The 23,024-nt window shown below is 41.3% G+C and overlaps 2 protein-coding genes across 2 annotated transcripts; both read left to right on the forward strand.

The window, feature by feature from the left end:
- The first annotated feature begins 464 nt into the window (after positions 1-464).
- Positions 465-5,526, forward strand: LOC109464078 (juxtaposed with another zinc finger protein 1-like). Its single transcript, XM_019761005.1, has 4 exons — positions 465-592; positions 1,402-1,581; positions 3,827-3,996; positions 5,228-5,526. The coding sequence occupies exons 1-4, from the start codon at positions 493-495 to the stop codon at positions 5,447-5,449; spliced, it is 672 nt and encodes a 223-aa protein (XP_019616564.1). The 5' UTR covers positions 465-492; the 3' UTR covers positions 5,450-5,526.
- Positions 5,527-11,710: 6,184 nt separating this feature from the next.
- LOC109464053 lies at positions 11,711-20,802 on the forward strand. Its single transcript, XM_019760976.1, has 4 exons — positions 11,711-11,723; positions 19,227-19,368; positions 19,984-20,099; positions 20,536-20,802. The coding sequence occupies exons 1-4, from the start codon at positions 11,711-11,713 to the stop codon at positions 20,643-20,645; spliced, it is 381 nt and encodes a 126-aa protein (XP_019616535.1). The 3' UTR covers positions 20,646-20,802.
- Positions 20,803-23,024: the final 2,222 nt, after the last annotated feature.

Genomic DNA, 23,024 nt, shown 5'->3' on the forward strand with positions numbered 1-23,024 from the left:
TCTGCTTGGAGATTAACTGTTATAACGTTATATGTAGACTAGTCTCTACCAGGCTTCGGAGGTGGCTGGAAAGAGTATGGATTGGCTAAATAGACAGATAACATGCAAGGGAAGTTGGCCTGCCAATTCTGGCATATTATCTGTCTATTTGGCCAATTTCTAGCCACCTCCGAAGCCTGTTCGAGGCTATCTGTAATCCCCAATGGCCCTTATGGACTGGGACAGCGCAGGTGGGCTACCAAGGTCGGGCGATACCACTCGTGCGTTCGGTAACATTTCTTGGACAAAATTTCTTCTTGAAACAACCCGCGCGCAATCTTTGAGACGATTATAAGATATTTTATGGGCAATTAACTCACAGTAGAAATTTTGTATATCGTTTTGAGTATTTTTGGACGTTGTATCGTGCTTGTTTTCTCTGTATTTCAAACGCGGGTGACATTTAAATGCACCCTGCCCTCCCCCCCGACAAGGTGCCGCGGCCCTGACAAGATGGCGGCGTTCTTCGTGCACGTCTGCAGGTTCGGTGGTTGCGGCTTGACCTTCCCTTCCCTGGGCGACCTCATACTCCACATCGAGGACCAGCACATAGGTAGGGGACGTCCCGCGACGTCTGCGTCGCCCGTGCGTCGCTCAGGTGACGCAGGACGTCGCGACGCTTGCGGCCACCTTCGGTGCGTCACGCTAGCCCCAAATGCGCAGCTTTCCCGGATCACGTGACCCGCGCAGTTTAGTGGTTCTAGCGCGCAGAAATGGCCGTTTTTAACCGGGAGAGTCAAGGTCACGGCTGGGTAGAGTGTTCTGCACGTCCTGCACGTGAGAAACGGTTGCCATGGTTACACGACAGTGCTTTGATGTCGCCGGTAATCCAGGTGATGTAGTGTAGGACCTGTCCATTTATCCAGGTCAGCGGGGGTGAGCAGGTTGGGTGTAGATTTTTTATGAAGTTGGTGGATGGAGAAGGCTAGCCTCTACCAGGCTTCGGGAGGCAGCTGGAAAGAGTAGAAATAGAGAGATAACATGCCAGGGGTGTGGCAACATGTTCACTCCCAGCAGACAATTCCCCTGGCATGTTATCTCTCTATTTGGCCGATTTCTACTCTTTCCAGCCGCCTCTCGAAGCCTGGTAGAGGCTAGAAGAAGGCCCTTGGTCCAAGTATTGATGGATCTGTTCAACTTCTGTTGGTTGTTACCAAACGGTTTCATGTTTAGTGTCTTTTAATTTCTAGTCATGCTGGCTTCACCAAATAGTGAAATACATGTATTTTTGCAGCAGGTATTACATTATGTTACTTTGGAACAATGACAGTTACTGTAGATATGCAGCGGATTCGAACCCAGGACCTGGTCAGACCTTGAGATTCTGAGTCAACAACCCTAACCACGTACTGTTTTCTGTAGAATCGGACCCCCTGACGCTGGAGAAGCAGGAGTTGCAGCAGCCTTCGTCCCTGGCGCTGAGCTACATCCACCGTTTCATCACGGACGCCGCGCGCCGAGAGCAGCTCGAGAACCTGAAACGAAAACCGTCGCAGCGAGCGCTTTCCCCGGTCGCAGCCATCAGGAGCATCACTCCTACAGGTAACACCACTTGGTCTGTACGCAACAGATCTGCAGTTTAACATATAGTGTTAGTACGTCGATGAAGGTTAGACATCCAGGTAATACGATATGCCAAAAAGCAGTTACTCAAGCAACTGGATATGATTTTGGAAACGGTCAGACGTTTCAGCTAGTACCCACTAGCTTTCGTCAGTGACTGAGAGACCAGAGGAGAAATGCAGGTCCAAAATCATATCCAGTTGCTTGAGTAACTGCTTTTTGGCGTATAGTGTTAGTACACGTATAGATTATTGCATCATGTCCTTTATGCAAGAAGCGAAAACCTTCGCAGCGAGCGCTGTCCCCGGTCGCAGCTATCAGGAGCATTACTCCTACAGGTACGTACCACAGGAAGGGTATAACAAACAGGAGGAGCCAGTAGAAACAGATAAAAACCCACTGGTCCCGGGACGGGGTTCGAACCCACGACCTCCTGGGCACCAGAGCTTCATAACCAGATGCTCTAACCGCTCGGCTGAAAAGGTCTAGACCCCTCGGACAGGTCAGTTGGTAGCACCTACAAACCCCACATTGTTACAAGGACACCACCTGTCTTTGCGCAGCAGAACTGCAGTTTAACATATAGTGTTAGTACACGTATAGATAATTGTGTCATGCACTTTACGCAAGAAGCGGAAACCTTCGCAGCGAGCGCTGTCACCGGTAGCTGCCATCAGGAGCATCACTCCTACAGGTAACACCACCTGTCTGTGCACAGCAGAACTGCAGTTTAACATATAGTGTCAGCAAAATGAATGAATGAGCAATGCTTTATTGATGTGCAAGAAGCAGAAACGTTCCTAGCGAGCGCTGTCCCCGGTCGCAGCTATCAGGAGCATCACTCCTACAGGTATGTACTGCAGCAAGGGCACCACCTGTCTGTGTGCAAAAGAACTGCAGTTTATTATAATTTAAGTACATGTGTGTCGTCAATATCTGTCACGTGGATGGGAGGGTGTAGCAATGGTGGTCTTGCAGAAGCATTTTAAAACTTAATATCATATACATGTTAAGGCCACACCAATTTAATTTGTTGGTTCTCGGATTTTTTCAGAAAAAATATGAAGCGACAGGGCGAAAAAAAAATAAAAACAGGTCTAGGCATCCTATTATAGGCTTAAATGCTACAAAATGAGCCATGAAGTCAACACAAAAGGCTGGGTTAAAATTTAAACATTGAATTTTGAACTTTTAATCAAACCACTGCAATGATAGATGGGAAAACTGTAGCAACTAGGAAGAAAAGGACTTTCCTCAACTGTTGGGGGGCAAAACATGAGCATTTTTCAGTTGATTCAGGACCAGAATCAAATTTTTTTTTTTTTGCAAATTAGAAAAAAACAAAGAGGCGAATCCGAGAACCAACAAATTAAATTGGTGTGGCCTAATGCTGAAATAAGAGAGTTTCAAATGTTTTGCCTGCTAGCCAGCAATCTTCATCAGTGAAAAGACAAAAAAGTTTACATTCTTATAATAAGGAGCAAGGAGCATTTAGTCAATAACACATTATTCTACAGTAATGAAGTGGACAGAGCGTTCGACGCTCAAGCAAGGAGCCCCAGGTTCGATTCCGGGTCGGAACACAGGGGCATGTCCGAACATGCGCACCGACGTTGTGCCCTTGGGAAAGGCACTTTACACGTATCCCCCCTCAACTAGAGGGTCGAGTCTCCAACGGCAGTTGTCTTCAGCTGGCGGACGAGAGCAGCGCCAGGCGGACCTTGAGCGTAACCAAGTCATCCGGCAGCTCGCTGCAAGCACCCGAACCGGAACCAGCACGTCTCCCTCGATGGATCCGCTGGGGAAGACGGATGCCCAAGTGTGTGGGTCTCAGATTCGCAACCTGTTATCCACCTTAAACAAATCCACGCGAAGGCCGCCGTGTCAACTGTAACCCTCACTCAGGTGTAGGGACTGACACGGTCATCCTACTCGGAAAATCTGTACCTGTATATCTGTTCATGAATCTGTATCAGTGCATGAATATGTATCTGTACATGAATCTGTATCTGATTGCAAATAAAGATATCGAGTGATTGCCATAGCATACAGTAATCTACTAGTCTGAAAAACAGTTAAGTTCTAAATAACAAACTAAACTACATTGTATTACTATGGATACGTTCTCTACATGTTCCAAGATTTAGAAGACTATATTTTATTTACAAGAAGACAAGATTATTTTCTTTGATTAATAAAATTTGTTTGTTTGTTGTGTATACAGGAAGTGAGTTTGATGACGATGACATGTCCAGTGAGTCCTCAGACAGTGACAACTCGTGGACCACCAGCGACGACTTTACATCAGAACTTATCCTCAACTCCATGACTCCCTCCAGTAACGAGGAGAAACCTTTCGCATGTCCCATTCCAGGCTGCAAGAAAAGATACAAGGTATTTAGTTATTCATATTTCAAGATTCACCACACATTGTGGAAGGATGGAAATAGCAGGTTTCATCATTTTAAGATGTCAAACCTGAGACTAAGTAAACCGAAGTAAAGTACCCCTTTTTGCGATACCAGTGAGGAAATCTTTTTCTAGGACACAACAGTGGGGCCTTCCAGGGATTCGAACCTTTAGATCAACAACCCTAACCATAAGATCACACTTTGCCACCTTGTAGCTTTTTTCAATATGCAAATGAAACCTGTATTTATACACTTAGAAACAATTATTGACTTTCATTTACCAGATTTTAAAGAAAAAAACAACAGAGAAGCAACAGAAAAAGCAAAACAATAAGGATTTATAAAACGCTACTCTCACTAGTGCTGTGTCCGGAAAACAAGTTCAGTGCCCTGAAAAAGTATGTCCATGGCTGAAGCTAAGGTGATAATAGATGTGTCTTACAATCTAAAATCCAGCAGTTGAACGGATATTCCAGATGTCTTTAGAATCCATGATGAGAATTCTTAAACCCTTCCTTAAGTCTTTTCCCGCCTTTTTATCACTTTTCAAGCTTAAGGGTTTAGTCCTCTGCTTTCCTGGGCATTCCTGACACATTAGGAGATTGCCAAGGACCGCTTGTTAACAGCCATTTCCATTTTACCTTCTCTTTGTGGCTTGAAAAATGCTTTTAAACTCTTAACTGGTCCTTCTGCTGTTAACTGGAAGTGATATAGTGTCCTTGGCTGATGTGATCATTGAGATAATATGATCTGATAGAGTGCTAAAAGACGTCACTTATGTTCCAAGAACAAGGCAAGACAACAAACAGATTTGTCACCCGCGAAGTGCTCCTGCTTGTTACAAATGACATTCACACCACTGAAAAAAAGTGCAAGACTGCTAACAGTAGAAACTGAAGAAAAGTTGTTACCCGTAGTCCTTGTTTACAAAATAAACCTAACTATTACGACTTAAGTTGCAACTTATGGCAAATGTGCTGTGTACATGGTCATGTCAGCTAAATGTAGCAGCTTTTGTAGTAACTTGTATCCAGTCTTTGATTATATGGGAGTCCCTGACACAAGTAGTCTAGTGAAGGTCGGATTCGGAAACTTAAGGTGAAAATCTTATTTTAAAAATTTTAGAAAGTATTACCTAATATAAAGTCTTTACTTGGTAATGTTTATACTAGTACTTAAATGTATGATTAAAACTTTATAATGTTGTATTCCAGAATGTGAACGGTATCAAATATCACGCCAAGAACGGACACAGAAACGACGGCAAGATCAGGAAAGCGTACCGCTGCCACTGCGGGAAGAGCTACAAAACTACTCAGGGTCTCAAAAATCACACGCTATCCCAGCATCCCCCCATATCGCGCCAGTTGCCGGGGGCAACGCAGGTGGGCCACGCCCTCATGCCCATGCTTCAGCACCCGGAGCTGGCCAACTAGCCGCAGTCAGGGACGGGTACTCTCCAAGCAGAGGTTTGGGTTTGGGGTTATTTTTGGCATGTTTTTAGGCTTTTTTATCGGGGTTTCTCTTTTGCACTGGATTTTTTTCCCCACCAAACGTTGGGTTGAGTGAAAAAAAAATTTCAGTGCAAAAGAGAAACCCTGATAAAAAAGCCTAAAAACACGCCCAACATAACCTCAAACCCAAACCTCTGCTTGAAGAGTAAGGGAAGGGTGGACACTTGGACTCACTCAGGCTACAAACTACAAACCCTTACAAATATTCTTGTACATAAATATCACTTGTCATCCATTCACTGCTGTATTATACTTAGTAAAACAACATTGACAAAGGATTTAAAACTTCTGGGTACTAGGACTGTATTTCTTGATTTTTCATGGTACTTTTATGGTCACTGTTTTCACGGTCCCTTTTGTACGGTGAACTAATCATTACCAATATCAAATCTTTTGTCTTTCTAAGGCCTTTGAACCCATGAATTGCAGTATGCAATGCAATCTTCCTCTTTTATCTGGCTTCCAACCAGATTGTAAGGCCTTTGAACTCTTGTGCTGTCAACCTACCCTGAACAGACAGACAGACAAGCAAAGAAACTCAGCCACCCAAAACAATAGGTCCATGCTCAGAGATGTGCTTAAAGACACAATCACAAACTACCTGACAGTTTAGCAGAATGCCAGTATTATGTATTATAAGTAAGATTCCGGGTTTGTATTTTGAAAGCCTTACTTATAGTGAGCAGAGAGTCCACCTGTTGTTTCCAGAACTGTGCTTTATCCAGAACGGTTCTGGATAGCCTACGCATATCCAGAATCATGCCTGGGAAAAATCCATGTTCTTGGATACAGAGACCATCCAGAACTATCATATCCAGAACTATGTGTCTGGATGGGCAAGGATCAAGATCATACACAGTTCTGGATAGTCTTCACGCATCCAGACTATCCAGAACTGTGCCTGAGCATGATTCGGGATGAAGCGCAGTTCTGGATGCAACACCAGCCAATGTTTCCCGACTGCCATGTGTTTTCCAAGATGTTGCATATTGCTGTGATTCTAGAGAGGACCAAGAATGTGTCATTGTTGCATAGTTTAGTGGTTTGTATCGTGATGATTTTATTATAATTGTACGCCTGTATTTTATGCCCAGATGTATATATATATTCTTGCATAGCGTTGCAAGGTTTTAAAGCTGAGCTGATCATCTTATAGTGATTAGAAACTGTTCATGCTCCTTAATGCGAAGGAGCTTCGTTAAATTGTCTGTAATCAGGACTTAGCCATTAATTGGCTATCTTTCAGAATTACATGTAGACGGGTTGATCTCTTTATAATATGTAAGAGTCTGGTATTTGATACACAATGTGATAATCTGACGTAGAGTTTCCATGGCCAAATTTGTCCTTCCTCTAGCTATCTGGTTGCTACTTCCATACAGCAGATGTGTACATGTATATATGTGTGTGTGTGTGTGTGTGTGTGTGTGTGTGTGTGTGTGTGTGTGTGTCTGTGTGTGTGTGTCTGTGTGTGTGTGTGTGTGCGTGTGTGTGTGTCTGTGTGTGTGTGTGCAGGTATAGTCATGATAGCATGTTGGCAAAATGCACTGCACCTGCGTGAAACTTTTTTTAGATTTTTGATGGATGTTGCAGATGATATCTTTTCTGACACAACATTTGAAAGGTTTAGATGGGATGTCATCCTTAAATATGTGACATGTTTCACGTATGCACAGTACGTTCTACCAATGTGCCATTTATGCTGGATGTTGAATGGTCATGTTATGTGCTATGATATACAAAGTAACTTACATGTGATTAGTACATGTAGCTATGTCTTGCGTGCTCAACATTCCTTGAAAAGAATGGGAAAATTCTTTTTCTTTAATCAATTTTCTCAGCTATCCATGCATTGGAAGTAAGGAGGGGACATAAGAATCAACAAAAGTATTTTTTTTAATGTGAAATTTTAGTTGTTAAAACAGGGTGCTTCTTTAAATGATGGGGAAGGACCAAGTTTGTCTTTTTTTACCTTTGAACTCCAGATACGAGCCACTTATAAGGTACTAGTAATTCATACCTTTCTGGTACATTCGGAGATAAATCTGAGAATTTGCCAATGATTTTAGAGGCTCAAAAACTGATTTTGTTTAACTCCAAGAAAATGTCATTATGACCTTATGCATATTGAGCTCCCTCTTCAACCCATTCTGAATTCTTGCTGTGTAACAAAAGTGTTTTGGTAGCCTGGTTACCAAGCCTACTGGTGTTGTACCTGCTAAGTCACTTTCATCATATTTGTGTAGAGGATGAAAAAGAGTCGGCCACTAGAATAGGTTTGACAACCAGGCTAGTGTCTTTTTTTTCTTTTTACTTAGTGGTCGCCCCGTAACATGGTCGTTAGGCCACTTCAAGGTTGGTTAACCACCTGAATGGTATTACCACTCACCTGGGTTACGGGTTACCGAGTAGAACTGTAACAGCAACTCTTCTCCCTGAGTCTGAAACAGGGAGTCTTGGATGGAAGTTGGTATTTTGATTGTAAAGTTGCAGTCATTTATTCTCAAACTGTAAGAGAATAATTGTTAGTAGTCTCTTTTTCAATGCCAAGAAGTCTGATCTAGGAATTATGAAGGTGCTTTTTAAAACATTCTACTGTGTAGAAGGGACAAACTCCATGAAAGAGCTGCTTTGTTTTGATGTCTGTCATACTTGTCTTTCAGAGTCTACTAACACATTGTTACAAAAGTGCCATATGACACCCCTCTAATTTGCTTTGGTTTGAACCATACATGTGTGATCAGCACTTAAAGAACATACCATGATGTATTTGGGGGGGTGTAAGCACTCTTTACTGGTTTAAATGAAGGTATTCTATAAATGAACGTCATATTTTTGGAGATGTGGGAAGAAATACCAATCATAACTAACAAACATAAATGAACACCAAAATATGTAAAAGAATATAACTTCACCACTAAAAATTAATTTGACAACAAATTTAACTGAGATTTGTGCCCCTTCCACATGCCTCCCTATACCTATATAATTAAATTGCCTTGGTGAAACAAATCAAGATGACATACATACAGTGATATGCTGATGTAAGCATAGTGTATGTTATGATGTCGGTATAGTTTGTGTAATGTTTTTTTTTTTGCGGGTTATTGAGAAAGCAGATTTTGGAGCTGTGACATTTGTACATGTAGCATTTCGTGAGGCATTCTAAAATTCTAAAATCTAATGATGATGATGATGATTATATGGCATTTATAATGTGTTTGTTATGTGATGGAAGGTTTTGAAACTGGTCAATGTGAAAGATTATGTATGTGTAAAATCTGAGATCAAAATGTGTTTGATGGTTGATTTTTTAGGCTAGATCAGTATATTATTTGATTAACAAATTGGTTTTTAGCAAAGTCAATAACGTTTTTAAAAATTTAGTTGTCATCTTTTAACGTAGGACTATAGAAATCACTTCAAAGGTTATATCATAGCCTTATAAGATTGGTCAATGGCAAATGAGGGTTATGTCTTCTTTTTACTGTTTCTAGCGTTAGAAAAATTTTGTTACACTAAATGGTATGATGGTCTGGTCTATTTGAAGTGATGTGAAGACTGAAAAGTGTATCCAGAACCATGCTTTATCCAAAACTATGTTCAGGCACGGTTCTGGATAGTCCACGCATATCCAGAACCGTGCCTGGGGCCAAATCTACATTCTTGGATATGCGGAGACTATCCAGAACCTGTTCCTAACCCATTCAGGCATAGAATAAGATAGGCACTGGTTCTGGATAGGTTCTGGGTACAATAGTGTTGTATGTGTCTGTAACATAGCTACTGTTAAAATCTCTTGAACATAGAGTGGCAAGAGAAGTCTGAACTGATATGTTGGTGCTGACAAGAAAAGACACTATGATGAACTGTGCTGTATCAGGTAGTGGCTATGTATAAGTACAGTATGTAAAGAAGCATGATGTGTTGAACTAAATGGTGTTCGTCTGTATTTTCTTTGTATTGGAAGAAACATTTATAACTAGAAAGGTAACATTTGAAAAGCAAACCCATAATGTTTACCTTTGCATGGTCAAGTCTATTAGAAAGTATTCTTACTCAAATCAGGGAGCTTGCTCAAACAGACTCATATACTACATGTATTGTGACCAGCCCTTCTAATTCTGACCTGCCACTTGCTACATAATGTAACCCAACACCACAACATCGCACACACAAAGGAAGCTGTTTGGTTGAACTAAGAACGTCATATAGTACGTCCTTGGTTGAACAATTGTTCATTCAACAAATCAGTCTTCAGGCCGCTTTTCTTTGATGTCATGTGGGAGGTTAGATCAAAGGAATACAGTAGGGAAACAACAAAGGTCTGTAAAAAGATGGGCTGGATTAGAGAAGAGAAACTGGCGTATCTAACTTAAAGGCACCCAATGCAATTTCAGGGCAGCAAAACTGGAAATATTCTGAATAAGGCAACCTGTATGATATCAACACATACTTGTGCTTCGGGTGTTTCAAACAGCACAGACACAAGCCCCGATGTTGGGTCTTTTATTTTCTAAATGGTACCCCAAAAATCAGCTCAGAATCCTACCAGTAACCGTTTTCCTTCACAGTTTTTGGAATTTTTGTTCCATGAATGTCAATATACATTGGGATGGTGTTTACTTTAACTTAGTAACTATGTAGATACGTGACTGGGATATGGACTTCGAAAAATCTGGTGTTCAATCCCTAAAAAAGTGCACTGGGACCGACAATGAAGAAAACAGTTAGTACTCAAATCACAGGAAGAAAATCTACCAGGTCTGACGTCTTGCGCCGAAAACGTTTCATTCAAGTACATGTTTGTACTATAGTAATCTCTGAGCTAGTCTCACACTTAGCATCCATAGCATGCCTAAAACTAGGGCTCTTCAGGGTCTTTGGGATCTTTTATGTGCTATTTTCTGATTGTATATAGACAACATAGCCGGCCTGATTGAATTACCCCCGTTTTATCAGAAAACAGCCGAAGACCGGCCACCAAACCCCCAGTTCTATAAGCCTGCTACAGAGGCTATCTCACACGTAGGTTTGCAATTGTGGGAACAAAAGACCGGAGGACCTTTATCCAACCACTGAGGGATCAAAGCAACGTTTACAACTCTTTGTACTAAACGCCTCAGCGTCATGTAGAGGGAGGGCGAGTCGTGTGTTATTTGATTAGTGAAGCCTCCTACAGCTGCGTACACTAGCCTCTACCAGGCTTCTGACGCGAAGGAAAGGTTGGAGATTTACTCTTCAAGCAGAGGTTTAGGCTTCCGCTTAATTTGACGTGTTTTAGACATTTTTATCGGGGTATCTTTTTTTCTGGTATCTTTTTTTTACGTGGTATTAAAATGGTACCTACCTGGCAAATGGATACTACCTGCTCAATTTGTTACTGACTTTGATACAGCCACCAAAACTGCTTGGACATTAGCAAAAATTGGTCAAGTAGACAGATGGCATGTTGTCTGACTATTTGACCAGTGGTTCCTCTTTCCAGTCGCTTCTGAAGCCTGGTAGAAACGGCAAACTGTACTCCTTTAGCGGAGCAAATCCCCTGGCACGTTATCTATCTATTTGGCCAATTTCTACTCTTTCCAGCCACCTCTGAAGTCTGATAGAGGCTATAAACTGTACTCTTTTAGCGGACTACCTCCCCTATTTGGCCAATGGCTACTCTTTCCAGCCTCCGAAGCCTTTTCGAGGCTAGCGTACGCGTGGTTTTAGTGTGATGCGATGTGAAGAGACCACGTACGGTCCTCCCGTGGGTGTTAAGATTAACATCCTGGGACACCTGAGGACAGAACCGTCCACTTTTCCAGCAGGTGTGAGCCTAGGGATCTTTCAAACTTCTTCAGACAGCTCATTATCGTGTGATACACACATACATGTTGCTATGTCACATTCTTAAACTGTAGCAAGACCGTATATTTTGTGATACTTTTTCATTGCGTTCCTCATTGCAAGTATTATATATTGATATCCATTCATCGTTTTGAACTATTACCTAAGTCCCCAGCCCACTCAAATAAAAAGCCCCGACTAAACTAAGCAATAAGCAATAACACCCCTCCACCACCCCCATTACTCCCCTATAATGGAATGAGCCTGAGTAGTTGTATTAATACGCCTGCGGCCGCTGCCTGGAACCTGTCGGTATCCACGTGCCGGAGCCAACAGCATAAAATCGACACGATGACAACACGGGGTAAGTTCTAGTAAATTGTTGCTCCTTTTCCCTAGACACTTGTAGCCTAGCCTCCGTAGCAGGCTTATAGAACTGGGGGTTTGGTGGTCTTCGGCTGTTTTCTGATCAGCCAAACGTGGGTAATTCAACCAGGCCGGCTATGTTGTCTATATGCAATCAGAACATAGCACACAAAAGATCATGAAGACCCCCCCAAAACCCCCAGTTTTTGGTATGCTATGGAGGCTACTTGTAGCCTTCTTTCTGGAATATAGTCAATGAGGTAATAAAACTTTAGAATTCGTATTGTACTGACATGTTGCACTAGAGTGCTGCTTTTCCTAAAACACTGTCATCTTGGTCTTCTTCAATCTGCATATGAATTCACCCAAAACACTACAATCCGTATTTTATTTGCATGGATGGTATTTTGTGCGATACCTTTCCTTCTGATGCCAGTCATTGCACCTGCTGCCTCTCCGTGGCTTTTCTTCTGAGTAAGAAGTGCAAAGACGTGAGCCCCTGTCGTATCCAGAACCGTGCCTATCTACTTCTATGCCTGAATGGGGTAGGATCAGGCACGGTTCTGGATAGTCTCCGCGTGTCCAAGAAGGCAGATTTGCCCCAGGCATGGATTTTGGACACGCGTGGACTATCCAGAACCGTGCCTGAGCATGGTTCTGGATGATGCACGGTTCTGCTGGATACAACAGTCATAGCTCGGTGGCCAAACCTAAACAAGGTCAGGTTGTTGGTGGCAAGGGTATAAGCGCAGTAATTGGACGATGATTAAGTTTTTTGCCGCTTCAAAGCTTCAGCAGATTGGGCCATGATTGGGAGCTAACGTCCCATCTGGGAGCGCCATTAGATGAGGAGGTCCTAAAGCCTCTGATTTCATGAGTTCTAAGTGCCATTGGTCTATAGACTGTGCATCTGTTGATTTACTTGCATTTAAAGCGATATTATGCAAGATTTTAACTATTCTAAGCATCGTTTAACATAAGGGATAAGCAAATCTGCACTCTCTGTTCAGTTCAGTTCAGGTCATCCTCTTTTGAGTCCTCTTTTGTACTCTCTGTAACGATAAATATATAGAAGATGAAGGACATTATGTTTTAGAATGCTCACTATCGGTTACTACTATTAGTTCCCTACAATTAGAACAGAAATATGCGCACACAAAGTGATAGACAGCCTGCTTAAAACACAAACTGAGATGACAGTATGTTCAGAGACGAAAGAGCCTCCTAGAAGTCTGGCAGCCTGATATGTTAGATGTGACAGATGTCACCATACCGCTGGAAAATTACTATAAGTACATCTGTTCAACGGAGATTTCTGCAATTTTCCCTCTAAACACCAATCAAGCTTAGTTATGAGAGCGAGGGAAGGGTGGATTTTACTGATCAGGACTTTCGGTTCCTCTGTCGCCAATTGCAACTCAAGAATCCTCCGTTCAATCAATATTTGTCACAAAGTTTTCTGATTTGAACTTAACCCGAATTGATTTGAATGAACTAAATGGCTCGCTGCACCGTTCTGGTCTAATACTAGTCAGAAGAAGGCATAAATATTGGACTTGTTTGTCTACCGCATGAGATTTAACGCAAGGCTGGAATTCCCTTATGTATCCTTTAGACGAGGTGGATTATGTTCGGAAGTGTATTTCGATCTATAGCGATATATCTGCATAACCAGGCAGGAGGTGGGAGTCTTGGGACATGTATGTTTGATGATTTTTTACAGCCATCGTTCGGGTGAAACATGTTTGGGAATGAATTTGTTTTGGTCTTCCACACAAATTAGTAGAAAGCTAGCATATGGAATCTGCCTCAGCTGCAAATGTTCCTTTCTTTTGAAACTTTAGAGGTCCGACAAGCCAAGGGCCGGCAAATGTTTTTGCACTTTGAACTGACGTTTGCATTACTTCTGTAACTATATACCTTCATGACCTCAATGAAAAACAGCCTGTAGGCCGATTTGAACTTCTAATGAAAAAACAAACTTTCAAACAAACTGAAATGTTCAAACAAAAAACTTTGTACGTTTGTGGGTAACAGGTGGTCTGTTTATATGAAATACACAGACATACTCAGGTATCAAAGAAATAAAGTTATTTTGAAAGTTCGATACTTTGACATCCAACTAATTGCAAATCCAGCCACTCTTGAGAGAGTCAGTGGATGATGTAGATTTTACAACCACAAATGCGCTCAAATCCACCCATATCGATTTAACACGACTTTCGCCATTGCGTATCATTTTACCATTGACGTAGATGTGAAAACGTTTGATTACTAATAGAATAGCCTTGGTATATTACCACAAATGTCCCTATTTAAGCTACCCACGTTACCGGATCCTAATCCCACCACTTATGGTGAGGCCACAGTGCTATTTTATTACTGCGATCTGTTCTCTTTCTACGTAGGGCCTTATATAATTACGTCTAAAAGATTTAGCCAGGTTACCAAAACTTATTTTAGCTCTTTCATCCTCTTCACTATTTGTTTTGGTAACCAGGTTGTAAAAGAGTCTGGTGTGTTCTTGGAAACATTTTTAACCAGTTGCCAGTGAGGGAGATTCTACGTAGGGCTTTATATAATTACTTTGTAAGGCTTTGTATATTTGTAAAAGATTAAGTCAGGTTACCAAAAGTTATTTTAGCTACCGAGTCTCTTTCATCCTCTTCACTATTTGTTTTGGTGACCAGGTTGTAAAAGAGTCTGGTGTGTTCTTGGAAACATCTTTAACGAGTTGCCAGTGGGGGAGATTCGTGGTGGTCTTAAGTGGAAATCCTTCGCTGCAAGGCAATGGAGCAAAAGGAAGATACATTTATCACATAGCAATCTTTATCAAAAACGCAAGCTCGGCGGATTTCACTAAATCCTCTACAACTATCCCTGGACGTAAACAAAGAGGATACAAATAAACCTATACATAGCTACATATAAGTCATGGAATAATCAGCATGCTGAGTCAAACGTATGGATTACACTTTAAGTTCAAAACATACTAACAAGCTGTACTTATAGGTCATGACTTATGGACGATTTACAAAAGTACGGCGGCTTTCATGCGGTCTTATGAAAATATACTTTCACATAATAAACAAATGAAGCTACATATTAGTAACGGATAAAGCAAAACGTTGAGTTAACGGTATCAATTACACTTGTAATTCTAATCTTGAAACTTTACTAAAGAACAAAAAGTGTAAAAGAACATCAACAAAATCCCAGCGGATTTCGTACAGTCGTCTACATGTAAACAAGAGGATACAAATGAACCTATAAATAGCTACATATACGTAGTGGATAAGTCAACATGTTGGGTCAAACGCATAGTGTTTTGAAGGTCTAATCATACAAAAAATATGAAAGTATTTACCGATTTTTAATGGCCGATTTACTAAAGTACAGATAGGCTTTTGTAAGGTGTTTTGAGAATATACCAGGTCCTACAAGTAATAAACAAGTAAAATCTGAGATTTTATACCTCCGGGCTTTTTATTGTATATTTTTATATGTTGTTTGTTATGTATTGTTGATGGTGTTGAATTTTGTGCACAACAACAATTGTTGCGCGCTGCAGGACTAGGGTTTAAACAAAGAATTTATCGAGACCAGACACCCCTCTGTACGAGGGGTCATATACGTGGACCAGACCGAGAATATTTTAAACACGCGAAAGGTCAACGGTCGCGACCATTTTCACGCTCAAGGGGGTGTTCTGGGGCCACCAAAAGGCACCATTTTCACGCCCGAAAACACATATACAATAAAAACAAAAGAACGTGCATCATCTACAGCCCAATAGCAAAACATACACCGAGTCCCCAAAAAATCCGTCCACCCAAACGCGAGAAACAGCTGCGAACATGAAAATCTAAATCTCTCACAAAACCCTTCCGCGGAAGGATGTCTCCTCCCCCGGAGGTAACAAGTAGATACAAATGAACCTACATATAAGTAACGGATAAAGCAAAAAGTTGAGTTAACTATATCGTTTACACTAGTGGTTCTAAGGTTTAAAACTTTACTAAAGAATAAAAGTATAAAAGAACTTAGTGAACTTTTTCGCATCAATAGACACCTGAGGTCAGGCTAACCATTTTACATTACTCGTTTTAGCCTGGAATCAGCCAGAATATTTAATGACATCGCAGACACTATATGCAAAGATACTGACTGCCGAAACTCTGTTCTTCTGTTTGTAGTTTGAGCCACACTCTCGCACTTAGAAATATCTCCTAGTCTTCTGTTCTTAACACATGGCCCTCGTCCTTGAACAAAGTACATGATTCCATGGACTGCAGCATGGTTTTCGATTCTCACATCAATTTAGGTTGTATGACGTTAGACTTTTGCCGCAAACCGTCCCTAAATTGAAGTAATAACAATAACGCGTCGTAGTAACGCCATAAAATTTTATAGCCGGTTCCTAGGGCCATTCGGCATACTAGATGATTGTACTTAGCCCTAGGAAAAATGTTGTGTTTCCTGTTTCAGTCCTGAGTAAATTGGAGTCGGTAGGTAGGGATTATCTTTTTTCTTCTTCTTCTTTTTTTAGACTCTGGCAATCTCTATATACTGACCCAACTTGTGCAATACAGCTTAACAGAGTAGAACTTACATCAGGACACTTATAGTTTCAATGTCAATGTTGGAAAAATGATTGTACAACGTTTCATCACTCCGGTGTCAGATCATGGAGCTAGAAAAGTCGATCAGCTAAACACTTCAAGTCCACTAAAAAAAGGCCGGGGTTGGCTGTTTTTCTAGGGTCGGTCGGGAAACAGGAAACACAACATTTTTTCCTAGGCCTTACAGACATAATCTCCAAGCAGATCCCTCTCGGTGGCAAAAAGACAGTATCAAATTAGCCAGGCAGTATCCATTAGCCAGAGAAGGTCGGCAGCCACCGACGTTGGTGGGGGTAGCGACAGAAAAAAACGGCCATATATATGAAAAGGTAACGATCATTCCCCCACAACCTCTGCTTGGAGAGTATTACAGACAGACGACCGCAGATCAGTATGGATGGACTTAGCGGCAGTTTTACGCCCACAAGCCACCATTACCTATAGAACTGCCGAGGCAAAACATCATCGCGTAGCCATTAAATCTAGCCAAGTCAACATTGCCTTGGATGAACTATTGAATACGCCTAGTAGGTCCACTGGTCATTTGGATTGCAAGGAGCTTGTTACGTCATCCACTAATGCTTTGTCTGATGTCAGAAGGGGAGCTTTAGCAACACTGATATCCTTGATAAAAGTACGTAATCTTTAATGCGGTACTAGTATGATATTTGTGATCATAACGAAAGTTAGAGACTTAATCATCATGAAATTTAGATTGTCATTTATGTTGTAGACACTATTAGTAGTTGTGTATTAGTGTGTATTTATAAAATAAAAAAGAAAAGTTTGACTTGGAATATGCCTACATATAAATTTCATTTTCTTACATTTCATGAGTTTTGCTACTATATGGTTTAATTTATCTTACTTTGTTACTCTTGTGCGTTGCTTGTCTGTAATGTCATTTGTTTTGATGACGACATTAGCACAAGCTTAGAGCTTGAGTGTGTTGTAGCGTTTTAGCTACAATCGGCATCACGTCTTGCCACTAAATGTCGTGATGATTTAGAAAAACCAAACAAAACTGTTTGTTGTCGTTTGACAGATGATGAACACTTACTGAAGTTGTGTTTCTCAGAACGCCCTTTTTACTCTTTTATCTCAAGAGATACGATCAGAGTGTGGCGTACTTTCTTCACCGGCCCACAGGAGAACTATGCACCCGTAGGAACACCATATAGCACATGGCTATTACAACCACTTACTTACTTTACTTTACTACCAGTAGTCGTGTAATGTGGTCACTAATTGCTTATTATGACCGCCCTGGGTAAGTCCCAAACAGATCCAAACAAAAACGCTAAAACAGTATAAAGTTCTCTAATGTCTGTGATTTATAAAAGTAATCTTCTTGCCGATACTTATGATGACAATGGTCTTTATTGCATATTCACGCCATACATGGGCCAAATACACTAGATTATATACTAGTAACTGAGGTATAAGTTAGGGTAGGAGGAACAAGTGCTACAATACTGTGCTACGTCTATATCTACAAGTGTTGATTTTCTTCTTACTTAACCTTATAGATATGAAGTGGACTTTTACTCCGTAACGTATAGTGTGTAGTTTTTATAGTGTCTCTTTATTTGTATTTAGGACGTAATTCGGGCAAACCATGGGAGTTCCTTTCTCAGTAAACTTGAATCCTACGGCGGCAAGGCAGTATCCATTAGCCAAGTAGTGACAATTAGCCACTGAAGCTATGGACACTCCTTGGCTAATGGATACTGTCTTGCCACCGTAGAATCTGCTTGGAGATTAGTCCAGGCACCACAGCGTCGCCACAGCGGCAAAATTGTCGTCTGATTCTCCCTTGTGAGGCAACAGAAGATTGCTGCTTTCTCTGGTCTGCCTCAGGTACATTTAGTGTTTGTGTTGATGGTTTCTAAGATCTGTTTCCCTTGCCGCATCTAAGCAGCTACAAGACAGTGCACTAATGGAGTCCAGGCGCGGGTGTGAGCTTGATTGATTGTTGTAAGACTAAAACATTTATTATCAACTTTTATTTTCTGTGTAGTGTTTGTATGAAACATGTTGCAGTCAAAAACACCAGATGAAAATATTTTGATGTAGAATATCATCGCAAATCTTGATTTTTCTTCCCTTACTCTTCGCGAAGTTGAAGATTTCTAAACATTTGTTAATATCGATTTGTGTGTTCATTGTTGACATTTTAATTTATATTATATGTCTTTTTAAATGTATTCACTGTATTTTTCATGTACGTAATTATGTATTTTTAATGTTTGAGCCTTGCAGGGTTAAAAGGCTTCGAAATAAATGAAATGAAACACTGAAATCTGCTAAAATTCCGTGAGTTCGTCAATGTGGTCTCGTGAACACAATCTTGTCTCCTGTATATCCGTTACCATATAACTTGTCTGGTACACAGGTGCACTTATCCTCGCAAAATTGGAGTGACTGTCGCTCCCTTTGGAGTGATCATCATGGTGTTACTGCGATATGGTTATTACATCACAATATTACACAAGTGATTGGACACTCATGATGCCCCAAACAGCATGATTGAACTCACTGCACTGGTCTGTTAAGCCTATATAGGAGAGGTTTACCGGTAATGCGAAACAAACACACATACAAACAAACTTTTGTGGGGTCGTGTGGCGTATCGGCAGAGTGCTCGGCTCGGAATCAAGAGGTCCTGAGTTCGAGTCCTGACATGCCACCGATCTTGTGCCCTTGGGAAAGGCACTTTACACGACTTTCCTCACTTCGCTCAGGTGAAAATGAGTATTGTATTGTCCCCTGTGTTGGTGGCAGCATTAATATAAGTTAATAAAACTTGAGTGTGCCGTCACCACGTCTTGTGATTAGATGTTGGAATATATATAAACAAACTTCCCATGTGTCCCCAGATTGGTGCCTGTCCGTCCTGACCCTGATGGTGATAATGGACGCCTTTGGTCAGCAGTGCGTCGGTCGGCTCTACGCCGGTCAGCTGATTCGCGTGGGGAAATCTGGAGTATGGAAGCGGCCGGCGAGAAGGCCACCGTTTAGGTAAAAAAAGCCTTATTTCTTACCATATCCTAGTGGACGTGTTTGGGTCATGCTCACACAAATATACGTCTTGAGTAGTTAACAATATATATAACTGGATGGAGACAATTCTACCGGTAGATATCCTGATTGGAGTCTTTTGTCAAAAGGATGCCTGGAATGTGTTAGGGTGTTTTCCCTTTTACAATTCCTAAATTTCAAATCAGTCCATGGATCTAAAGTAACTTGAATCGAATTTGCTAAAGTCTGATCCCGATCGGAGTCTCAGAACGGGATTTCTGATTCTACCAGATCGGAGTCTCCACTCTGACATATACATATACACGTGCATCTGCCTTCAATCCCTTAAATTTTCTTACTAACAGGATCATGTTCTCTGTAGGGCTTCACTAGCCTCTACCAGGCTTGGGGAGGCAGCTGGAAAGAGTAGAAATCGGCCAAATAGAGAGATAAGCACGGGGTGCGGCGAACTGTTCTCTCAACGGACAAACTCCCTTGGCATGCTTATCTCTCTATTTGACCGATTTCTACTCTTTCCAGCCGCCTCCCCAAGCCCGGTAGAGGCTAGGGCTACACATTGAATTCTTCGTCTCCTAACCGACACGTTTCTACCAGCAGGACGTACGACATAGACACTGACGGGAGACTGTCGGCTGCCGAGTGGCGCCGCGTGGAGGACATGTTATCAGGGTTGTCTGCTGCAGAGATCTTCTCTCTTCTGGACCGGAACGGTGAGCGCAAACTCATGTTCCGCAGCACACGAAATGTTGCCTCTCTATCCCTCTTTTACAGATATTTTCATGGTCATTGCTCTGCAGAACTCACCCAACTAGTTCCACCACTCAGAACTATTAAGCGTTCCACTAGGTTCTCCACTAGCTCACACAACTTCACCATCCAAATTCCTTGTTCGAAATCTTTTTACAGTGACAGTTTCTTCCCCGTACGGCCATATTTCTAGTTCAATGCCGAGAAGTGATCGTATAGGCCTTGCATTGAACCACTCCGTTAAAAAAAAGCTCAGGGTACTTGGAACAACCTCTGGCTGTCTTTCCGCCATCTTCTGCTATTTTACCTCGTGCCCTACTGTTGCCCTGGCAAATGTTACCTTTCTAGTTGCATTTTTTTAAGAACATTTTGTTGATACTTGGCATATTTCCGTTCCAGATGACGGTTGGCTGAACAAGTCCGAGTTCAACAACTGGAAACAACGTCTTGGCATCAAGAACGGGAAGACGGCCTGGCCACTGGTACACAAACGCCTGATTGGAGCTTAGAATGACAGATCTAGTCTCCACCAGACCCCTTTGCAGGCTGAATAAATAGCAGAAATCATTCAAATGGTTTATTTTCAACCGACTTCGCAGCACCAGGCTTAATTTCGTCAATTGTAACATTCATTCAAAAACATTATACATCAATTATAAAATCGTTAATGGTTAACAAAAGATAATAAAATCGGTACATTGAAAAGAGCGTCTTACTTTAAAAACGTAAGGTGTACAAATGCAATAATGAAGTCCTGACGTGACATAAAAGGTAACGTTTGTCGGCCATATACAGGCAAACTGGACCCTCTATAGCCGGCTAACTTCCCTGGCCAGCTACATTCTTTTTAGACCGATTTCTACTATTTATTCAGCCTGTAAAGGAGTCTGGTGGAGACTATGACAGATCAACCTGCACTATTAACTCATGATTCTGAACAAGACACTGGATGGACACTAGCCTTAGAAACCCTGCCATACACGTACATGTATATTCACCACGGAAAAACAGTAAACAGAATAATGATAATGACAATAGGTAAACGTATTTTGAAATAGCATGCAATGAACGCTGGTTTTGTGACGTCTTTTTCTGCAAACATATTTTCAGGAGCTACAGATTTAAAAAAACTACATGTGTTCTTCAAAAAGGTTTAAAGCCCAGGATCACTATTTATAAATATACGATATGTTCTCTTGATTCATACGGCAGCGTCCCAATGGTTTGGAACCTTCTCACTAATATTCAGTGCGTGTGCTGACTGAAACCATTTACATGTACATTGCTGTAACAAATCAAATCAAATCAAATCAAATTTTATTCGGTAAGGCTCTCGCGTGCAAATACTCGAATTTCGTCCTTATTACATAGTACATAGAGCATTAAAAACAATGATTTGTGAAACAATGTAACCTAACATCATCATCAGTCGACCGTATTGGTCGGAGTTGTAACCTAACCTAATAGTAATGTTATATCTTAGAGGGGATCCATTCCTCAAGCTAACCGACATCTCGCACACGACAGTGTGTCAGGCTGAATAAAAGTTCTAAACGGGAACTACAAGTATGCGGCTCCAGGTGTCTTACTGAGGGACGACTGTGTGTGCGAGATGTTGGTTAGCTTGAGGAATGAATCCCCTCTACTATATACTAACAGTAATGGTTAAGTGCATTTAATGACATCATGTATGATGGGAGCACCAAGGGCTAAGTATAGATCTGACTACAATATCGCGTACTCATGACCCCATATATATGCTATTAAACAAAGAAGTTGATCCCATTATTAATCGTGCCACTGGAATGTATTATACATACACAAAAAGATCTGGATAATGACACAAGTTTTTCTTGACATTATTTGGACATTTTGTTACTTTGTCTTGTATTTTCGTGGCTTTTATGTCGTCAAATGATCAGTACAACTACGTTTATAGTCACATATCCTCACCTGTGCATCCTCGAAGTATCCTCAAAGTACATGCCGAAATATTGTGTATGTTGATGTGTCATCAGGTGGTTTGACGGCCATTTTGTCTGTATTGGCCTTTAACCTATGACCTATGCCCCTCAAAACAAACTACTTCTGACGACTGATGGCCATGTCACTGTCACAATGTTCTGTACGAAGGGTTTGTAGGAATCAACCGCATGTTTAAAGGTAATATTCTACTGTTTTCATTATCCATGCACTAGATCTAGAGTTTCACTGAGTTCCTTAGGCATTCGGCAAAAGATGTTTAAACCTTTACGACTGACCAATTATTAAACTGGTTCTCATTGATTACTGAGCTGCGGCAAGCAAGGTTCTCATTTACATAAGTTGATCGTCTCTGCCACACAATAGTTGTCCAACGACAGTGCTAACTTATAAAGAATGCTATTCTAGCATTCCCTGATCAGTTATTAATACTACCTATTAGTATTACAATCCTCCGCCCGGAACCCGGAATTTCCACTACAGTATCTTTTAAAGTCGCTAGGGGCCCCCAAAGTTAATCATATCATTTTGTGGTCTTGTTCATTTCAAGATTCATTCCCACGTACCAAATATTAAGACAATCCATCTATAAAGCCTTCTTGAGTTATCGTATTCACACCATGACACCGTGACACACACGAACTCTACCAGAAAGGCTAAAGCCTCCATAGCAGGCTTATAGAACTGGGGGTTTGGTGGTCTTCGGCTGTTTTATGATTAGCCCAGCTCTAAAAAAAACGGGCGTAATTCAACCAGGCCGGCTATGTTGTCTATATGCAATCAGAAAATAGCACATAGAATATCCCAAAGACCATGAAGACCCCCCAAACCCTCAGTTTTTGGCATGCTATGGAGGCTAACCTTCTTGGCGATGGAAATAAAGTAAGGTTTAAATAGCACTGCTG

The sequence above is a fragment of the Branchiostoma belcheri genome, unplaced genomic scaffold, assembly GCF_001625305.1.
Source record: "Branchiostoma belcheri isolate BF01 breed outbred unplaced genomic scaffold, Haploidv18h27 scaffold131, whole genome shotgun sequence".
In the NCBI taxonomy this organism is placed as follows: domain Eukaryota; kingdom Metazoa; phylum Chordata; class Leptocardii; order Amphioxiformes; family Branchiostomatidae; genus Branchiostoma; species Branchiostoma belcheri.